We start from the raw sequence: 20,546 nt of genomic DNA, 5'->3' as shown, positions 1-20,546 counted from the left end.
CACTTATCCCGCCCAATCCCGGCATCTCTCCAGGTCTAGGGATGGAGAACATCGGTGGCATCTTTGTGGTGCTGGTGTGTGGCCTGCTGGTGGCAATCTTCATGGCAGTGCTGGAGTTTGTCTGGATGTTAAGGCACGCACCAGGAAATGAGGTGAGAGAGGGCTATCTAACCTGCATCTGCTTTGTCTCCCTCTCCCCTCCCTGGCACCTTCCCCCTCGCGGAGCTGCTAGGCTTTTCCACAGTGCGCAGCTTTGACAGGAAGTTATGAGCACAAACCAAAGTAATACCTCGTGTGTTTTTTGTATTCATAGCAGAGAAGCATCCATTCGTACCATATATATATTACACAGAATAATCAAACTGTACAGTAAAAAAAAAGATCTTGTTTTAGTTATATTTACAGGGTGCTGCAAATCTTTATCTCAGCCTTAATCTAGTGACCTTATTTAAAACACACTCGCTGTTGTGTCCACGATTGTCAAAAACTACATGTCCTTCTCACCATCAAAAGTTGAAATATGGACAGTAGAGGATTAGTCGTGGCAGTCAACTAGAACTTTGCGCTAAGAATGGACTTCAAGCAAGGGCGTCAGATTTGTTTTGGAAGCAAAAAGAAAAAGACTGCTTTTTGGAAATGTCAGGACCAAGAGTCGCTACAGCTCGGTCACACAATGTTGGTTATTCAAAGTAACAGGGGACAAAACAATGATAAATGACACCTGAAACACTTAAAAGTGCCACGCTATGATTTGAAAGTTGCTGATACAGAAGCAAAATCACCAGCCAATAATGCAAATATTTCAAACTGCATCAGCACATTAGCTGTCCTCTGAGGCTGAAGACAGACCTGCATTATTACAACCTCTTAAACAGCAACTTTAAAAATATTTTTTTCTAATTATTTTTAGGAAGGAAGGAATTTAGATGCATTTTTTTACTGGCGAAAGTTGAAAGTGCTTTTGAAAATTATGCTGAAAGTGTGTGGTATTGTAATCCAGTATGAAAATATGATTTCAATGTAGCTTCATCTGGAGAGAGAACTAGCAAGCAACCTGAGTGTCCTCAGCATCCAGATGTTCTGCTGTTTGGAGGATTTTATTTATTTATTTTTTATTCACAATAGACAGATGAGTTTAGTGCTAGTGGAAGGGGCTCTCCTGTGATATTCATGAGGGAGGACTGCTGTCAACCACAAAAGATGACTTGAAGAATCAGAGAAAAATGTGCATGCAGTGATATCATTACCTCCGATGTGATTTCTTTAACAGATACTTGAATACTATTTGGCGCTGTGATTTTAACTCAATAAACATTCAGAAAGTCAAAAACCCACTCATGTGATTTCTTCTTTTGGAGCAGTACAGATTGATGTCTCACTCTAAATTGTGAACCCTGTGTGTGTTTGTGTGTGCGGGTCTATACATGTATCGTTCATATTTGTGCATCTGGATTTACGCCTGTGTGCATCTGTACAGTGTTCGTGTGCAGCTTATGTGGATTGGTGATGAGTTTCTTTTCCGTCTTGTGCTTGAGCTGCGGTGTCACGTCTGTGATTGCGATTATTTGAGTTTATATCCTTGTGTTACACCCAGCGGATCACTTGATCACCAGTGCCGGCGATGAAATGCGTGTGCTACACTTGTGGATGTGAAAAGTAAATTTAACAAGCCCGTGTGTATTATATGTGTCGCTGATTTCACTGCTGGCCGCTCAGTCTACATCACCCTATTCTCTGTCGCCCATGCAATTTCCCTATTATGAACATAACCCTGAAATGTATCTGTTGTGTGTCTTTGATGTCACTCCGTCTGTCCTGATCGAGCCCATAGTCAGTGAGTTGTCTGGCCTCTCTCTCTTTCTCTCCCTCTCTTATTCCCCTCTGCCCTATCTTTGTTTTCTTCCCGTGTGTGTGCTTGCAGCAGTCAGTGTGCGAGGAGATGCTGCGGGAGCTCCAGGGGATCGTTCTGTGTCGCAACAGCCTGCAGGCGAGGCGCCGCCGGGCGGCGTCGATGCTGCGGCCACGGCCCTTACCTCTGGAGGAACGTCGGGCGCGAGCTGCCGCTGTCAGCCTCAGCAACGGAAAACTGTGCGGGGGCACGGGACTGCCTGAACCCCTTTCCCACAGACTGGCGCAGGAGGCTGCCCTGGTCGCGAGGGGGTGCAGCCACATCCGCATTTGTCCCGAGTGCAGACGCTTCCAAGGACTGAGGATGCGCCCCACAGGGGGCCCAGGGGCCCTCCCATCTCCCACTCACAGTGAGGAGAGCATAGAATGGGACAAGACCACAAATAGCAGTGAACCTGAATAACGCCCCACAATTCCAGCAGGACTGCCTTTCCCAGCAGCCACCTCTCTTCTTTCCAGGGATCAAAGATCATGTGGCATTTTAATTCTGCCATCCAGAGTTTATCCTTAAAGGACAGGACAATGCTGTGGACTTTCTTTTACCCCTGAGGCGACCGCCAGCAGTGAGTTTTTGGAATCTCTCCTTGGGCGAACTTTTTCCTTGGTCATAGGAAAAACTGATGAGTCTGTCTCGTTGTGTTCTGTCCCTGGTGGCCCTCTGTACCGTGTAAAACAGGACAGACAAAAACAGCTACGGGGCATTTGTACTATGCAGTATTTCCAGGCATTTATCATTGTGCTGTTTCTTTTCTTTCCTTTTTAAATTATTTCTGTCCTCTGTTGGATTATCAGTACTGAATATTGTTATTCTATTGTTAAAAAAAAAAAACTTTAAACAAGGTCCTTTTTTTATCTGACAATTTACTCTAGGAACGTATATTGCCTCTGAAGAGCTGCAGAGATGGACAGATTAAGGCAAGGTCAACCTTCACGTTCTTTTGTTTTGAAAGTGCCAAAAACCACAAGCATCATCTTGTGGCTGAAGAAAGCACCACAGCCTTGAGAAGACGGCAAACTCATGTGAACATAGAAAACAAAAGGACAGACATGCGGACGCAAAGACTCCTTTTATAGTAGTGATATTCTATTAAAAAATGTTTTAATTGTTGGGATCTCTGAAAGACAGTGATGCATGTCCAGAGGTGTTGGCCAGTGCTCACTGAATGAGTCATCCTGAAGTGGTTCTAGGGTAGTCAAGTCAACTTAAAGAAGGATTTTCTCTTTTGAATACCTGCTTAAAAACATGATGTCTACGCACACAAATGTACATGCACAGAGACATCCTCTTATATCATCCCTCTTCTGTGCACTGACATTACTTTCTCCTCCATCTGTCCTCCGTGTCTGACCCATTTATTGTCCTTGCACCAGTCCCCTTTATGCTCTCTTGCTTACAAATATATCCATTTTTTTTCTTTTTTTTTCCAGCTTACATATTCAGTATGTGTATCAAACCCAGCATATATTAGAACCAACCAAAAACAAAGTCCTCGGTAGAGTGAAGGGATTTTTATATCAGCAGTTGGCTTGGCTTGTTTTAAATGTCAGCGCAGTTAAACTTTTATTGAAAGTGATATTTTACACACTGCTCGTAGGAGACAGCCTGGGTGCACTCTGACATTTTGATACTATAATTTTTTGCAAAAAACCCCAAACCAAACTTAGAATACATTAACCAGGCTAAAACGTGGCGGATATTTAATGCAAAGTGATGCAGGAGGAGCTGAAACACACTTATTTTTCCTTTCCCCACTACCAAAGTATTTGAAATGATTAAAGTCAGTTACCTTGATTTGCTTTGCGTCAGCCATAACTTGAAGAAGTGAGAATCCACCACCAGCAGCACGAATCTTAAAATCGCCTCACTTTCTGCTCGCATTACAGAGACATATGGCTTATTTTCCTGCTGTACCGGCTGGTTTGAAGGTGTTTCTGTACGATAGCCCGACCGTTTCACAGCGAGAATCAACGGTCATCCAGCTGTCTGCTCCGCTTCTTGCTTATCTTTGATGTGCCCATCATTTTAAATCTGCCCATCAGATTCTGTCAATCACCATCCCTCAAAACCAGGCTGCCAACACGACACAGCTTGAAGGTACCGCTGCAGCGTCTCTTGTTCTTTTATTAGCCACGAAAGCTTTCTGCCTCCATCCTTTTTCATCTGCAGGTTTTCATGCTTGGAAATTCATGCATATTATCATTTATCATCCTGTAGTAGAACACAACATATTTTGATCACTCTGTCGTTTAAATGAACATTTCATATTCATGGCAACAAACTCTGCACATCTTCAAATACAGTACATCTAATCCTCCAGTAAGGAGCTGCTGTGTTATCGACCCACAGAATTGTGTGTATTTACAGTATAATCATCGATATAATCATGGAGGTGCCCGGTAATGTGTCTTTTATTATTGCAGCAGTAAACTCATTTGGTGTTCATTATGTTCATAGGACAGAGAGATGCGCACTTAGGTGTGTGCAGTGATTTAATGGAAACATTTAAACGCACACAGACACACACCATGCAGAGTCATTCCCAGGATCCTCACAAACAGTTAATGTACACTTTCTGTAGCTCCATATATAATAACAGGTTTAAATCAAATTGCCGAGCAGATGGCAAAGAAAGAAGAGCCACAATTCATTGTTTTTTTTTAATGAAAGGTATTTCTATCCATTTGCTGAATGTCCCTAAGAAACTCATGAGAGTTTGAAGGCTCTCGCTGCTCTCAGTGCTAACTTCTTAAACACTCAAAACATTTACAGGGGGTGCTAAATCAAGCGTAGTTGGAATGAGATTGCCAATTACCTTGAAGGCACGAAGAGCAGTAGAGTAAGAATTAAAACAAATCCCACAGAAACACTGGGCGACCTTCTCTGGGAGACCACTGAGAGACGGCTCGGTTTGGCTGCTATGTTTTATATGCTTTATTTTTCTTATGTTGACATTTTTATTCCATTATAAATACATTTCTTAAAACAACCTCAATTCTCTGGGATTGCTGGCTTTGTCTCCTTTGTTTTTTTTCTGCTGTGATGTATTTGACCTTCTGGGCTGTTTAGATATGTCATGCTAAATAGCTTCTGAGTGCGCTTTCTTTTTTTTTGTTTTGTTTTTTGGGGGTTTGTTTTAGGTGAGGAGGGGGGCATTATACAACCGGGAGAAATATGCAGAGCACGCAGCTGCTTTGTTGTGACATATACGCATGCAGAGAAGCATCAGGGACGTATGGGTTTCTGGATGAGTACACAGAACAACTATCGAGTGAACCAGAAGGATCTGATGCACCCACATCTCGTTTCTCCCCCATAACTGAATTAACGTCTGCTCACTTGTGAATCCTTTGAACAGCTGAGAATTTGTGTGGGTAGGCAGTCTAACAGAGGCTAATGAGTTTAACAGCTCGCTCATGTGCTGTATAAGCGTCCACTCACTCGTAGCCCATCTATCACTGTGATTTTTCAGTGGATATTTCCGTCTCCTTGGGACAGTGATTGAACGCCACACAACACCCTTGGTCTGATTTATACTTGAATTCAGACTGCATCTCCCTCTACTCTCCTCTCCTCCTCGAGTGCCTGCCTCACAATCTTCCCATTGCAGCGTTAGAGATGACAAGTTTTCTTTTCAGTTTGTCACCACCCACAGCACGCGCACACATGCATTAAAAGCGTGACACACTAAACACTCACCGCCACCTGTATGTCACAGCTGTGTCAACTTTATTTTATCGTGCTCGTGCTTTTCCTTTTTACCCCTGGTGCTCCAGGTTCATGAATTAAGCGCATCTCTACCCACCCTCTGCCTAGCTGCTGTTGGATTTATGGAGCACATGATGAGCATTGAGTGCCTGCAGAGGTGGGTGAACAATCTACTTCACTCCTCGAGCTCACCCAGCTGTAGCACATAGCAATACCAGTTTCCTTGTAGTTGATTGCTGTCGTGCAAGGATTAAGGAATTACAGTGTACCGTGTAGTCACCCTAACAGCTAACATCCACATACACTTGGAAGAATAGCTTGTTCCATGTTTGTTTTTTGCTTCTTTTTGGGGGGGGAACCTGTCTATAACATTTAGGGATATTGAGATTATTTAAAATATATATATATTGTCTATACTGTTGCATTTAGTATGACTTTACTGCCTTTTTAAAATGGTAATTATTGAATCTATTCATTTTATTCCTGCTAATATTGCATCCCTCTGTCAAACAATTGCTTTTTCCTAACAGACACCAGATTTTCCAGGGGTGGCAGTATTCATAACAGTATTCAAGACAAGGCACTGCTACACATTTTTTAGTAAGCGCTTTCCTGCTGATTTTATTATTTGCAATTAAGTGATTGCAATTATTTGCAGAAGGCTTCTTGTTGTTGTATGCTCAAAGAAAAGGTATTCAGAGTGCAGAAATTCTCTATAAGGTGAGACGCTGTCAGGGCTGTTATACAGCCTTTTGTTCGCTGACAGTTGTTGAACATATTGACCAAAACATCTTGACATTGTTTGTCTTTCAGAGAAATAAAATGGAGCTTCATTTCCTTTGTGTTTGTTCCCTCACTTTTCACTCCTGCCTTGATCGATGCCTCACAGAAGGAGGCACTGATCACCTATTTGTGTGCGAGTGGGTGGGTGGGTTAGAGAGAGCGTGCGTTTTGTGGGTTGTTTTTTTTTTTTGTTGTCCTATGTGATTTCTCTCATGCTCTTGGCAACACAGGAAATCACAGCCTTGACATTTTGCTGTATTGTTACCCGCATACTTGACAAAGGTGGTACACAGCCAAGTCAAATTCCAGTGGAAGCGTAGCCGACAGCGCTCTTTGTCACATACCCACCAGAAAAATGAAAGTAGAATCCTGTTCTTACAGAAATCCGTCACGTGGGTACTTAATAACAAAAACCAGGCTTGATTTAGATTTTTTCTAATAGCGAGTTACAAAAGTCATTTGTTTTGGCCAGATCGCTGGTCTTTGCTGACCCTGGATGAAGGTTTCAATGACAAAGATAAATATCAGTCCATTTCTGTAATGGCTCCATCATTTGCACAGCATCGTTTGTCTTTGGGCGAATGCTCCGATGCCAGAGTTCAAATTAGAATTTGTTCATTAATCGTGTTCACGGAGGACAAAAATGGTACGTTTGTTCTGCCTGCTAGAGAATGTGTAGAGAAAGGTAAACCCACAGGGAAAAGATACACCTATTAATGGGCTAATGAGACAGACAGACAGACAGATGGATGGATGGATGGATAGATGGATGAAGTACATTGGTCTAAATATTGGCCATGTATTGGCCATACAAAGCTCTAAATTGGATGTTGGCTGCCTTTTGTTCCTCTGTCAGTATGATCCCACACTGCTTCTGGGGAGGCCAATCCATCACTGATAGTGTTCCATTTTGTGTGTTTCTGTCCAGGTATGCTTTTACTGCATTGGCAGTGCGTTTAGGATCATTCTCATGCCGAAAAGTGAAGCTACTTCTAATCAGATGCTTTCCAGATGGTCAAAATGTGAAAGTACTTCTCTCCCTTCATACATGACAAGATTCCCAACACCACTGGCTGAAATTCAGCCCCAATCCATGACTCCTGCGTGTTTCACAGATGGCTGTAGACATTCACTGTTCTACCAACAGTTTCAAATTTGGACTTATCTCTCTATAAAGACCTGTTGCCTCTGATTTTCATTCCATACCTCAGACTCATCTCCCTCTTTCCCTTCTTTAAAAATGACTACTTGACAGCCACCCTTCCACTGAGACCGTTTCTGATGAGGCTTTAGCAAACAACAGATGGATCTACTGAAGGGCCACCATTTCTCCAGTTTTTAAGGACACACTACACATGCAGACATATGCAGTGTTTTCAGCTAATAGCTCTTTAGGGATCAACTTATTGGCTAATAAAATACTATTTTATCCCTGTCAAACTTTAGTATCTTTAGCATCTTTTCAGCAATTTGAAGAAATGGGAACAAATTTTGTGATTAAATGATTCATGGCTCAGTCTTAAGTGGCTTTACAAACAAAACAACAGTCTGCTGAAAATGGACTGGATTAAAAATTAGTGAAAAAGCAGCTAAAGTCCAAAGAAAAACTCTAAGGACCTTCAGAAAGCCTGGAGAAATATTGCTCAAGACCACTTTTAATAAAAATCTGACTCCTAGGAAGGAAAATGCCAAAAATATGGGGGTAGCTCAAGACTTTTGCACAGTATTCTATGTAATACAAATATTTTTTTCTTTTTGATGCTTAAACTGTATTTGACTTATCCGTGCTTGCTAATACATCTTCCATCACTGACTGCTGCAGGGCTCATAACATTTCCACTATGGGAAGATAAGGCACAATGTGCCAATTGTTATTTTTCTGCACCTCCACTAACAGGTGCACTATGCCGTTCTCATTTTAACTACTGCAGTCGACCCCATTAAGCCCTAAACAAACTGAAACGGGCAACAGCTCCTGGTGGTTTGAGGAGGAAATATTGGTTTTCTGATAAAGGCCTCTTGAGTTCAAGCGTTAATTGGCCGTCAGAGCACAGAATTATCTTAATCCCTGAGTAAATGATTCATTACCCCACAGATGAGAGACTAAAAAAATGCACTGGGCCACGAAAAAAGATGCACAAGTGACAGCCTTGAAAATAAAATGTGTTTATCTCGCTCCCTGCAGGGAAAGTCAGGTTTTATTGATGCGGGGCAGCTGAATCATATTTCCTGCATGATTAATTTTTTTCCCCCCGTGCCTTTCTCTTGTTATTGCTTAGTATTAATCTGCTTGATACTGAGCATTAGTTGTGGTTTTCTTTACATCGTGCATTTGTTTCACGTCTCCCTCGTTGTCTTTTACCATATTTGGCCTCTCAAAGGCTGCCACAGAGAACTCTATCTACACTGCCATCTCTGCTAGCATGCATACTTGTTGTGAAATCACAATAGTTACAGTTTTTTCACCAACAGCTTTATTCATTTTCACCACTTTATTGTAACCCCCAAAAGTTTTATGCAGCTTTTTTGGATTTTGCGCTCTTCTATATAAACAACAAAATACTTACTGTACTACTAATATTCATATAAAATACAGTATACACACTGTAATGCTCTAATAGCAACTGAGTGTCAGTGGCCACCATCTTTCTGACCACAAGCAGTCATTTGCTACATCTAGTGGGCGCTACATGCCACTACATGGTGATCTATTTCCTATTCTAAAATATACATTAACATCCATACAGTTACAGGTGAGCCATACACAGCACTCTAGCAGATCAAACAGAGTCAGTGCTGTAGCTACAGCATTAAACAAACACATCTCACTGCTGTTCTTACTGTATATGTCAGACTCCTGTATTTTAAAGATCCAGGGCATTTAGGCCAAATTCAGAGAGCAGCTCCTTGTACTTTTGATGAAGAGTTGCGCTTTCGTCTTCCCAACCCTGTCGAGTCGCAGACAGCTGGGAACTCAGGCTGTCGAGAGTCTCCTGCAGAAAACATGGGCAGCATTAAAATGCAAGCTAAGATTTTCCCTTCAAGTCACCGACTTGTCCAACCTGATTTCCCTCCCTTCTTAACCACCTTTATCACTGATGAGTTGTAAGGGTGCACTGAAGGAGGTTTAATTAGATTCTGTGTCATACTTGGGAAGAGAGGAATAATGTTAATTACATATTAAAATCCTATCTCTGCGATCAGAGGCTGAGCCCTCGAACAGGGCTCTAAGCTTGACCACTTACCTTTGAAGATCTGAGCGCTGAAAATTTGCATGCACTGTCTGTAGCCAGCCAGTCGGACTCGGGCGCTAGCGAAAAGGTCAACAATGACCCCATCCCTCATCCATTACATCTTAATGGAAAAAACTCCCAGGAAGTGGAGTTTTTTTTTTCTTCATATTTGTCTCACTTAAATGTTTTGGGTCATAAAACAAACTCTAATATTAGATGGAGATAACCCAAACAAAAAGCTGAGTTCAGTTTCACCTACCACACCCAGTTTAAATTGCTGACATAGCTGTTGAATCAAGTAACAAGAACCTGTCTGACAAAATGTAGCAGGCTAAAAGGCAACACATCATGCCACGATTGACAGAAAACAACTGAGAAACAAAGTGATTGACATCTATCAGTCTAGAAAGGGTTACAAATCCATTATAAGGCTTTAGGACTTTATGGAAAAAAAAAACTTTATCGAGAAAACTTGGAACAGGGTTGTACCTTCCCAGGAGTGGCAGGCCTACCAAAAAAAGCACTTTGATGACTCATCCAGGAGGTCACAGAAGAACCCAGAACAACATCGAAAAAACCGCAGGCCTCACTTGCCTCAGTTATGGTCAGAATTCGTGATTCAACAATAAAAACAGATTGGGCAAAAATGGCATCCATGGGTGAGTTCAAGAAGAAAAACCACTGCTGAAAAAGGAGGCGCTCATATCACATTTGCCAAGCGACATCTTGATGAACCCCAAGGGCTTTTTGAACATTTTCTGTGGATTGACGAGACAAAAGCTGAACTTTTTGGAGGTTCCCTATTACATCTGGCATAAAACTAACACAGCATTTCATAAAACGAACATCATATCAACAATCAAACTTGGTTTTGTGGTGTGATGGTTTTGGGCAGCTTTGCAGCTTCAGGACCGCATACTACTCATACTTATAAACCCTCCAATATAGATGAATGAAAATAATTCTGCGAAGAAGAGTGTCTCAAATGGCATGTAAATGTCACAAATATGCAAAAAAATAAGAAATCAGGAAGAGGGCGAATACTTTTCTACAGTACTATTTGTGGCTTCTTTTTTACAGCAGTTTCTCGGTCATGTTGATTGCATAATTTCTGGTGTTATGTGCATTGATAGTTCCGTAAAGCTGCAAAGTTTGTAATGGCGTAGTAAGTTTTCTGAACTAAGCACCATATTTCAGGCCTGCTTATAGAAGAAAATTACTCACTTTGCATCAGAAGTTAGTGAGGACATTCTCTGCCTGTGCAGCTACACTACTCTAATGGTCATAAAAGGACATCTTTATTGATACGTACTAAGGTGTCAAAACTTGAGGATACAGGGGAAGTCGGCAAATGTCATTTTATGGGGGAAGAATTAAACCACATCTATACTGTACACTCCATCTAGTTTTTTAGTATTTCTGACCTACGATTATTAGACATAAACTGCAACAGTTTTCATCAGCATCATCATAATATCATATGAATCATTTTTAAGTCACTTAACTCATATAAAACATCCATGACAGCTCTATTAGCGTTTGCTTAGTTTGTCATTTTAGACTGAATTATCAGCTCAAAGCAATCATACATTCAGGAGCTTGACTTTCAAGAAACTGGTGTCATCACACTGCTCTTTCAAGAGTCACACATAAGCTGCAGGTCTGACCAACAAGAAGAAGTGCTAGTACCTTCCCATGACTTTGGCGGAACTAACTCTGAGATCAAGTTCTCTGAGGGTTGGCCTAACTGCACATACAAGACAAAGCTGCCCCACATTGTGCAAAAGGTTACCTCAAATGGGTATTTTCGTATACGTGTAGGCTTTCAAATGCGTATTGTTGCCACAGTGTGTGCTTGAACTGCCTTGTGTTGAAACTCACATGAAGGATCTTCTCATAGTCTGACTCCATGTTGTCCAGCTTTTGTCGAAGGTCTGCTATGATGGCATCCTTCTCCTGCTCCACTTGCTTACGCTCACTTTTCTCTTTACTCAGTTCCTCCTGGGATAGGGCTATACAAATACAGAGAGTAAACTCTTATGTGGATCCATTTGTTTGATTGTACTTTAAATATAGATAGACCATACCAAGGTCTTCCTTCAGTTGGCTGACTTCCTGTTCCAGTTTCTTCACCTTGTTGGTCAGTTCGGTCTGCATGGTTTTGTACTGGCGACTGAGGTCTAGAATGACATTTGCGTCAGCTATTTCAGACTTCATTGCTGATTCACTTTGAAAAGCTAATACAGCAATCAGCTTAAGCGCCCGGCTAATTAGATTTTTTGTTCCTCAAAAATTACCCTAACCTCGGCAAACACACCCCTTGTCCTCACTCCCAAAGGGATCCGCACTTTGATCAGGTTATTAAAAGACAGACTAATTTTGGATTCGTGCCCCATCTGTACCCACCCCAGTAGATGTCCCTGTGGTCTTGTCTCTCGCGCTGCAGCTTCTGTTCCATGTCTCTTACACGTCTCCTCAGGTCAGCTCTGTCTGACTGGACCCTTCTTAAAGCCTCACACTGTAAGGCTGCAGGAAGTCACACAAACACATGCAGGCATTGAACATACAAACCAGAGGGAGCTTTCTTTGTTTTTTGTTTTCATAAGCAAAAGTGGAAATTACTTTCTTATCAAAACTTGTATTGATGCAAACTAAATTATCCATTAAACATGCCCAAATATGCAGTCAAGTTTTAACATGTGGGCTTTCATTTCCACTTGTATTGCTTTTAGACGTTTTAAAACATGTTTTTTTTTTTTTAGTATTTTCTATCCTTTTATGGGCCAAAAGACTGATCTCTTAATAACTCACTTAAAATCTATATACAACCCAATAACATGGGAGATCAGCGATTTAAAAGGGAACAGACATGACAAGGAATGGATCTGCTAAGTCATTTTCAGTTTGACCCTTTATGTAATAATCATACAATCTGTTTTTATTATTTATAAAGGAATAAAACCTCAAGGCTCACCTATGTGATCCTGCAGAATGGCTATATCCAGAATACTGTGCCTATGCTTTTCTTCCACGTCATTTTGACCTGTAACAACACAGAAATATGTGTAAGAAATAGAAGATCTGCAGTCACGAAAGAAAAAAAAGAATCTCGATTACATTTTTCTGGACTTTTCTCTGCGGTCTTCTTTGTCTTCTTCTTCGGGGACATGCTTGCTTAAGGCTGCCTGTTCAACCCACGGACACGCACAGGCTCACAGAGGGCCTACGCTTACTGTATGGTGGTGAGACTCTGTTGCTGTGCACTGGTTGCTGAGTGAGCAGCCATAAAACAAAGTGTCCGGTTTAATTGATAGTTGAGTGACTTTTACAACAGCCAGTCACACATGACTGGGGAACGCGCACAGCGCCAGCTGCCTTCAGTATATGTGAAAGCGTCTTTTGTTGCTAGGGGTTACCGAGGCCCGAGCCGGGAGAACTCAGAGATGCACTCAGCATCTCACTGAGATTTTATGAATGCTCTACAGGCAGACGCGCGTGCTCGGTTACATTCATTTATCGAGAACGCGCTTTAAAAAGAAGGCGGGGAGTTTAGGGTTTGGGCAGCGGGGAGAGAGACGAGAGGGTGGGGGTTAACGGAAGAGGACGTACAGGAAAGGAAAGGGCCGCACATACACGTCAGAGGGGGGAAACAGAAAATGCTGGGCAATGTTTAAATCCCATAATTATTTATTCACCCTAGTTCCCGTCTATGACCGTGAGGCTTTCGCAGCTTTAAGTTCAACTTCCTCTCCTCGGTCGTCGCTGAGCGCTTTGTGTCGTCAGGCTCGCAGCCCGCAAACGAGTGCTGACAGTGTCACACAGCCTCTGAACTTCCCCTGAAGACACGGCACAGCCGAAAAGAGCTGCTGCTGACAAAAGAGAGGAACGACATCGCGGCTTGGACGGAGGCGAGGACACGCTCGAGTCCTGCGAAGAAACCGTTGCCATTGTCCTCCAGCTGAGGGCGAGAGGAGCCAGGTCTGGTGCTCCGTTAATTAGCCTGCGTGGGTCCCTGCAGAGAGAGAGGGAGACGCTGAGCAACGCAGCCTGCTAGCTGCGGCACAGAGGGGGACTTGTGCAGGGTGTGAGTGACCGTTGGGCTTGTTTTATCCACAATCTGGACATTTATCTACCAAATAATCATGTTATATTTACTGATGGGAGCCTTTATCCAATAGTCATCTCTTCCTCCCTCATTTTACCCCCGTCGGACCCTGGCTCGGATTCGCCGCTCGGGCGCTGTCCTCACAGGGGGTACGGGATCACCATCGCCCGGTCCAACCAACTCCAGGCGGCGGTTCGGTCCCCCTGACCCCCTGCCCTGCCTCACCTCGCCTGTCTGCCGCTGTGGCCGACCCTAGCCGAGCCCGAACATGGCTGGGAACCTGAAGAAAGGCGGGGGGATCATCGGAATGATGAAGGATGCCTTCCAGCCACACCATCACCACCTCCACTCCCATCACCAGCCCGGGGCCGTGGACAAAAAGACGGTGGAGAAATGCTGGAAACTAATGGACAAGGTTTGTCAACGTTAAGCCGTTAGCGTTTGCTTACGCGTCGGATGGCTAGAGCGACTGCTAGCTAACCGTAGCTAACTTGCGATAAGCTAGCTAATCTTCGCCTGCTGAAGGTCTGTTGTTGCTAAGTTAGCTAACAGGCTGGTACAGGATATGGTTAGCTAACTTTAGCTCACAGATAACCTGAACTCTTGTTTTGTTCGTCATGTGGCACGCCACTTTCGTAGCAGCTTAATATTAACTGGCATAGGAAGGCTTAGTTTATTACTTGGCAGGGTTGTTAACACTTTCGGGTAACTACTCTTTAGTTGTGAAACCGCGGTGCATAGCGTTACATTGTTTGACCACGGCTAAATATTTTAAGGTATGTCACAATCTTTAGCTCTAACAGGGAGGTTAGTATTCTTTAAATATGTCACATAAGAGCTGAATCTAACGACTTTGTGACAGGAAATTGAAATACAAGGGCTCCCAGCACTGCAACGGTGTCTCCTGTAGCTCGTTTATGAAAAATCTATAGTCAGCTGTCTGTCAACCCTTGAAAATTGTAACAAATTGTTTAGAGAACAAGAAAAGTACGCATTTTACGTGTCCAGCTATGGTCTTTACCAGGGGAGAGTCATCTCACTGCTTTACTTCTCGGAAAAAAGCCTGCAACAGTTTGACCCCCAGTTTCCTGTGAGATTCACACACGGCTTTTTTGTTTCTCAACTTCCAACGCGACGCATTATAAACTATGATGCCTTTGCAAAACTACTAGCACATTTAAGTGTGTTTTGCTTAGTCGAGCCTCAATTAGCACAGACAAGAACACAAGTGGCAATGAAACGTTGATCTTTATTATCACCTTGTTTTCTGTGAATGTTCAACACTTCTGTAGAAAGCTTGTCTAATACAGACCAAAGAAGAGGGAGGCTGCTGATCTGATCTGCCACACATTAAACTACCTGCCACCTATCAGTCTGGCTCTTGCAGTTTACAGAAGGGATTATTTTGCCATGTTAATGTTTTTTTTTAGAAACTGATTGACTGGAAGAAAAACAGCCAGATAAAGGAATATCTTACCTTTAAAAAAAAAAAAAGAAGCTATACCTCACGTGCCAAAGTGATTTTACTCCATGGGACTGCGTAAAATAGCAGCAGAAGTATATTTAGTATTATCTAAAGTGAACCCACAAACCAACAGATACCACTGACCAAGACCTGCAGAACTATAACGCAGTTTCTCCTTGAAAACACCTCCCACGTAGAACTAAGTTAAATTTTGATCCTCTGTTACTTGCTGTACCTGTTCTTCAAGATCTGTATCTGTTGCAGTGGCTAATTTTTATCTGTTGTCACATCAATTTTGTGCTGCCTGAATGCTCAGTGATAGTGCGACGAAGAGCTCAAATCACTTTATTTTTTCATGATGAAGATATGGTTGTTTTTTGTTTTGTTTTTTTCTCTGGCGGATAAAGAAAATGATTGTCAATTTATTTATAGGCAAATTGCTAATCAGGCCGTGGTTTTACAGTTGGGGCATGTGTCAATGTGTAAAGTCAGTATTCTTAATTTAGCTTTCCTGTATTAACTATAAGTTATCTGATGTTTTAAAACAAGTTTAACATCAGATCCTGTTCTTGTCTCTGTTGTTGCACTGCCACATCCTTTTGGCTAATTAGGTAAAGTAATACTCTAAACTAAAATCAGAAGTATTAGCTACGGAAATGCGTTTAGTAAGATTTTAAGTTTTGGCCAATATCAAGCCCTGAATTTCACATCATAATCTAAGACAGTCATTTATTTTATTTTTTTTAATTTTAATCAGTTTTATGCGTACAAGACATTGTTCGCGGTGTGGAGGTGTATAGTTGAAAGGTACTTAACATTTACACAGCTCGTTCTTCGTCTTCATTCTTTTTCATGCCTTTTTGGGACTAAACAAGTGTATCAAGACGATGATTGCTGCTTGGCCTACAACATGGATTGACTCTATTTAGTGTATAGACACTGATCATAATACCACATTACCTTCTCCTGCTGTGAGGAATCATTATTACTCTTTCAACATTGAAAACGTTTAGGGGACATTGTCTCACTAAAGTGTGAGAAAGCACTTAAAATGGCTGTTTGCAGCTAAAATCCCCCAAAATTCAACCAGCTCCAACTTGTCTTCAACCTGTAAAATACCTTGAAGTTCATGTGGAAAAATCTACATAATCACACCAGGTGTAGAATCACCTGAGAGCGAGAGAGAGACAGAAAGATCAGTGGAATGTAATTTAGCTCGGAGGGGATCAACATTTTACTTCAAGTCAGAAGCTTTAACACATGCTGACATAGAGCATTCAGCAGTTGTGACCTTGTACCAGCGCATGCATGGATTTTGTTTGGCTGAGGGTTGGGCACAAGTGTTAGCACTAAGCGCTTGGAGGCCTGGAGAAGGTTAATGGAATTGGGACACATTGTTGGTAATATTGGCTCTTTTTTTTTTTTTTAAGTTCTCCAACAGTCACGGCTCAGTTTGGTAGACTCAATCATTTTTATCAGCCAAATCATCAAGGTGTTTTTATTTTTACTTATTATGCATTAATATTTGTATAGTTTAATTTTTGAATCATGATAGTGGAATATGTTGCACGGTAAAACAATGTAGTCTATACAGCATAGATTCATATGCCTAAAAATAAAACTACATTAACAATTGTAATACACTTAAAAAGTTTTTCCATTGATGATGATTAATAAACAAAGTGTTTGAGCTCTTTGAAGTCTCATTACTTCCACAATGCCACACTGATGCCTTTTAAATGGAGGAAGCAAGGAAGTTCATAACGACATTCTTGTAATGCTGTTCCTGCCATATCTCTTTCGTACATTTTCACATGATCAGTGGACAATAATTTGGCCTGGTCTGCAAAGAATAAGCCACGTCCTGTTTTTGACATACAGTTGTTCAGTAACTGAAGCTGACAGCCTGGCTACACAGATGTATAAAAGCTCGGGCTGGAATCGGGACATGACACCCAAAATGTTTGGCTGTGTGTTTCGTAATGATTCATGAATTGACCCGGCGAAGTGCAACACTGCAGTTAGATTTGTTGCACATTTTTGAGGATGAAACATGTTAATGCGCTCTCCTGAATGTCTTCAACGTTGTCATAAACTTGGTTCCAGTCATGGTTAACATGTTTTATAAACCCATGTGACAGATGATTGTCACGTTCACGGTTCGGGTGAGTCGGTGTTCGTAGATAGACACTCGTGTTTGTCAAAAAAAATTTGGCTTTTGTTTGCATTTGTGTTCTCGAAGTTGCTCACTTGAGGTTTTTCAAATTTGCAAGGCAATCATGTCCAAATGTTAAGTAGAGAGAATTTGAGTCTGTAAGGCAGAAGTAGCATAGGATGTGCAAATTAAAATGGGGAAGTGTAAACTCATTAACAGCTTCTGTAAACATGCTCAAGAAGTGGAACATAGAGGGACTACATGCTTAAAACATGCTAGTCAAAAGGGGATGGGAAGGGTGCAGGAATTCTTGTTTACAAAATATAATATCTTAAAAAGGAGAGCTACTGTAGGGTTAGGACTATGCTCTACACCAGCTAAATCTCTTTTTCTTAAAGTTGAATCACAATGCACAATATGTATGCATTTTCTACTTAATGTTCAGTCAGAAGTCAAAGCCACATGTGACACATCACAGGCCCTTTTAGCATATTTTGAAGCAGCAGGTGCAGAACGCTATTGCTTCATAAAAGTTTAAATCTGCTGGTTAGCTCTTTGCACTCTCTCACTGAGCCTGCATAATTGTATGGGTTTTATTCTGGTTGGTGCAATTTTATCTCACAGTTCAAAGACACAAAGGTTAAGTTGGCTGATGATTATAAATTGGCTTTAGTTTTGGATTAAATGGTAGAAACTGCTGTCTCTCGTTGAGTTAGACATGTTATGGACTGGCTACCTGTCTAGGGTATCCCCCGCCTGTTGTGTTAGCTAGACTTCAGCCCCCTGTGACACAATTTGGATAAACACTTGGGAGTGTAAATCACCATCCAACTGTGTCTGTTGTGTTTAAAAATGTATATTTTCACATGAAATGCTGCGTAGCTGTAGTAAATGAATAAAAAATGCAGGCGACTAGCTACATAATTAATGTAGGTTTGCCATCTAGGTCATTCTGATAGTACGGTGATAAGTAAACTAACTTAAGATGTCACAAGGTATTTAAACTTTGCTACTCTGTCTATATTTTCGATTGCATAATATACAGACTTGCATCACTCTGACTACTCTTAACTTCACAAAATGTTTAGGGAACACTTTCTTTGTCTTTTTAACTTTATTGGCTTTTTCTGTTCTGCACGTCTCCTGTCTAGGCTCACAGACACTACTTTGCACTAAAGATAAGTGCTCTAATGCAAGAAGAAGCTAATTTATGTGAAATTCTCTATATGATATAAATACTACCTTAGTGATGTAGAGAGTGAAAATGCATAGTGACACATGGAATGGATTGTGCAGATTATCTTTCTGTTTCTCTGTCCCTTTAACTGCTCTTTCATCACTCACTTTCTACCACATCTTTTAGCTTGAGTTTTATCTTATGTATTCTTTCTAACCGTATCTTGCCCTCCCCCTCACATCCTCCCTTTCTGCAGGTGGTGCGGCTATGCCAAAACCCCAAACTGGCTCTGAAGAACAGCCCTCCCTACATCCTGGACCTGCTGCCAGACACCTACCAGCACCTGCGCACCATTTTGTCTCGTTACGAGGGCAAAATGGAGACTTTGGGTGACAATGAGTATTTCCGGGTCTTCATGGAGAACCTGACAAAGAAGACCAAGCAGACCATTAGCTTGTTCAAGGAGGGCAAGGAACGCATGTATGAGGAGAATTCACAACCAAGGTGAGAAAACTGGATGAAATACATGGAATAGATGCCCATCTTAATCGTATCAGTGTCTATGTTATAAATTATTTGCCTTCTCAAGTTCAAATGCTTTTCTCAACCTTGCTGAGCTGCTGTGTTCATTGTCTTCAATGAAACACATCTGAAACGGGAATTTCAAGGTGTGAAACCTTCTTAATGCAGCAGTTCATTGTGAATAATTCTGACAATGCAGGTACAGCGTGAACAATTGCTCCCACCCCCAGCCCCAAGGCTGGCTGTAGCTCAAGAAGCATCAAAACAAGAGGAAAGATGTGTTGTGGTTTGAGCATGTGAGCGTTTGTGGTCAAAATGGCGCTTAATCTACAGCTGCCTGCCTGCATGCTGCTTTGTTTTTGTGCCTTCATATCTCTGCCATCTACTCGAGCATAGTTTCGCCATGTAGTTTATTTTACTTTTTTGAAAAGTCACATGGTGCCTCCCGCTTGTCTCTTTCTTTTGTCTTTCTTGAAGTTTTTTTCTCTATCTAGAAACAGAGTGAAGTGTATAGTCTGTCCCGAAAATAAGTAGATGTCATGGCTTTGTTTGGAGAGACTCAGATTATTGAAAAGACATTCCATTTGGGTTTTGTTTTTGTTGTTGTTGTGTTTTTGTTTGTTTGTTTGTTTGTTTGTTTTTTACAAAAAACAAAAAAACCTCAGTATAAAGTGAGGTTAGTGGTAACTGGCAGCCTTTCTTGAGGTGCAGACTATACTGGAAGAAGCTGATCTTCTTTGTATATATTTACAGACGCCCTTTTAGTTTCATGTATGCTGTGGGTGAATGCTGTTGGACTTTGTTGTGATTTGAATACTTTTTCCTTTTACAGCAGATCACTCCAAATGACATGAACTGCCGTCAGATTTTGTGCCTGCAAGGACTTTGTCCAGAATATCTTTTCTCACTGGTAGTAGGCAAGATGACTTGCAGCAGTTTTTTTTTGTGTTGTCAAGGAAACCTTTATGACAGACTGCCATCTTCAGTAGATTTTGGACCCTAAGTTATTTGAAAATGGGTGAACTGAGACCATAGTCAAAGGACATAATACCCACTATGATACCAAGTACATCGTACTTACAGGTAGTAGTTTTGCCTGAGCACACATGTTCTTCAGATGTCAACTGGGAAACTAACCATGGCAAAGTTTCCCAGGCATCATTTGTTTTTTCACAATGCACATTACAGAATGCATGTGTTAGTTTAGTCAAAGGAAGACAGCACAAGTTCTACCCACACATAGGGCAAAACTATTCATAGTTCTCCATTATCTTCAACACATAAAGGCACCTCCTTGGCAATTCCAACTCCAATCGAAAAACCCTGAAGGTTCCCTGCAGCGTGAAGAAAACACAGTCATTTGTTTAAGCCGCCAAACTGAATAAACAGGTTTTCTATAGGGCACAAAAGTGGATCCCAGCAGTAAGACAGGCGGCGCTATCAGTAGTAATAAACATGTAGGATCCTGACACAGTACATCTACTACTTGTAC

General features: G+C 41.6%; 3 protein-coding genes across 6 annotated transcripts in view; 2 read left to right on the top strand and 1 right to left on the bottom strand.

The window, feature by feature from the left end:
* grik4 (glutamate receptor, ionotropic, kainate 4) overlaps nucleotides 1-7,125 on the top strand; it is a 364,478-nt gene extending 357,353 nt beyond the window's left edge. Inside the window, exons 20-21 of the mRNA XM_085429452.1 lie at nucleotides 34-152; nucleotides 1,922-7,125. Coding sequence (XP_085285578.1) covers nucleotides 34-152; nucleotides 1,922-2,311 — 509 coding nt within the window. The 3' untranslated portion in view covers nucleotides 2,312-7,125. The remainder of the gene's footprint in view (nucleotides 1-33; nucleotides 153-1,921) is intronic.
* A 411-nt stretch (nucleotides 7,126-7,536) lies between these two features.
* On the bottom strand, nucleotides 7,537-12,814 carry drc12 (dynein regulatory complex subunit 12 homolog). The gene is made up of 6 exons (XM_085429393.1): nucleotides 12,748-12,814; nucleotides 12,605-12,673; nucleotides 12,037-12,156; nucleotides 11,718-11,810; nucleotides 11,512-11,642; nucleotides 7,537-9,390 (listed from the first exon to the last, which is right to left on the bottom strand). The coding sequence occupies exons 1-6, from the start codon at nucleotides 12,797-12,799 to the stop codon at nucleotides 9,262-9,264; spliced, it is 594 nt and encodes a 197-aa protein (XP_085285519.1). The 5' UTR covers nucleotides 12,800-12,814; the 3' UTR covers nucleotides 7,537-9,261.
* Nucleotides 12,804-20,546, top strand: part of cbl (Cbl proto-oncogene) — a 33,869-nt gene continuing 26,126 nt past the window's right edge. Inside the window, exons 1-3 of one of the 4 annotated variants that reach the window (XM_085429391.1) lie at nucleotides 12,805-13,714; nucleotides 13,882-14,150; nucleotides 18,789-19,036. In XM_085429391.1, coding sequence (XP_085285517.1) covers nucleotides 14,004-14,150; nucleotides 18,789-19,036 — 395 coding nt within the window. In that variant the 5' untranslated portion in view covers nucleotides 12,805-13,714; nucleotides 13,882-14,003. Of the gene's footprint in view, nucleotides 14,151-18,788; nucleotides 19,037-20,546 lie in introns of all 4 variants that reach the window. The other 3 variants (XM_085429390.1, XM_085429392.1, XM_085429389.1) reach the window with 3 other exon arrangements.

Source organism: Rhamphochromis longiceps, linkage group LG14 (genome assembly GCF_057381845.1).
Source record: "Rhamphochromis longiceps isolate RC_006_pf linkage group LG14, R_longiceps_female_GT1.1, whole genome shotgun sequence".
Classification (NCBI taxonomy): Eukaryota; Metazoa; Chordata; class Actinopteri; order Cichliformes; family Cichlidae; genus Rhamphochromis; species Rhamphochromis longiceps.
This window is presented reverse-complemented; position numbering and strand designations above follow the sequence as displayed.

Bases quoted from the DNA above. Each gene is read 5' to 3' on its own strand.
- drc12 (XM_085429393.1), bottom strand. From the start codon at position 12,799: ATGTCCCCGAAGAAGAAGACAAAGAAGACCGCAGAGAAAAGTCCAGAA. The intron at 12,674-12,747 runs GTAATCGAGATT...GTGTTGTTACAG, and splicing joins AGAGAAAAGTCCAGAAAAAT to GTCAAAATGACGTGGAAGAA. The intron at 12,157-12,604 runs GTGAGCCTTGAG...GACTTCCTGCAG, and splicing joins CATTCTGCAGGATCACATAG to CCTTACAGTGTGAGGCTTTA.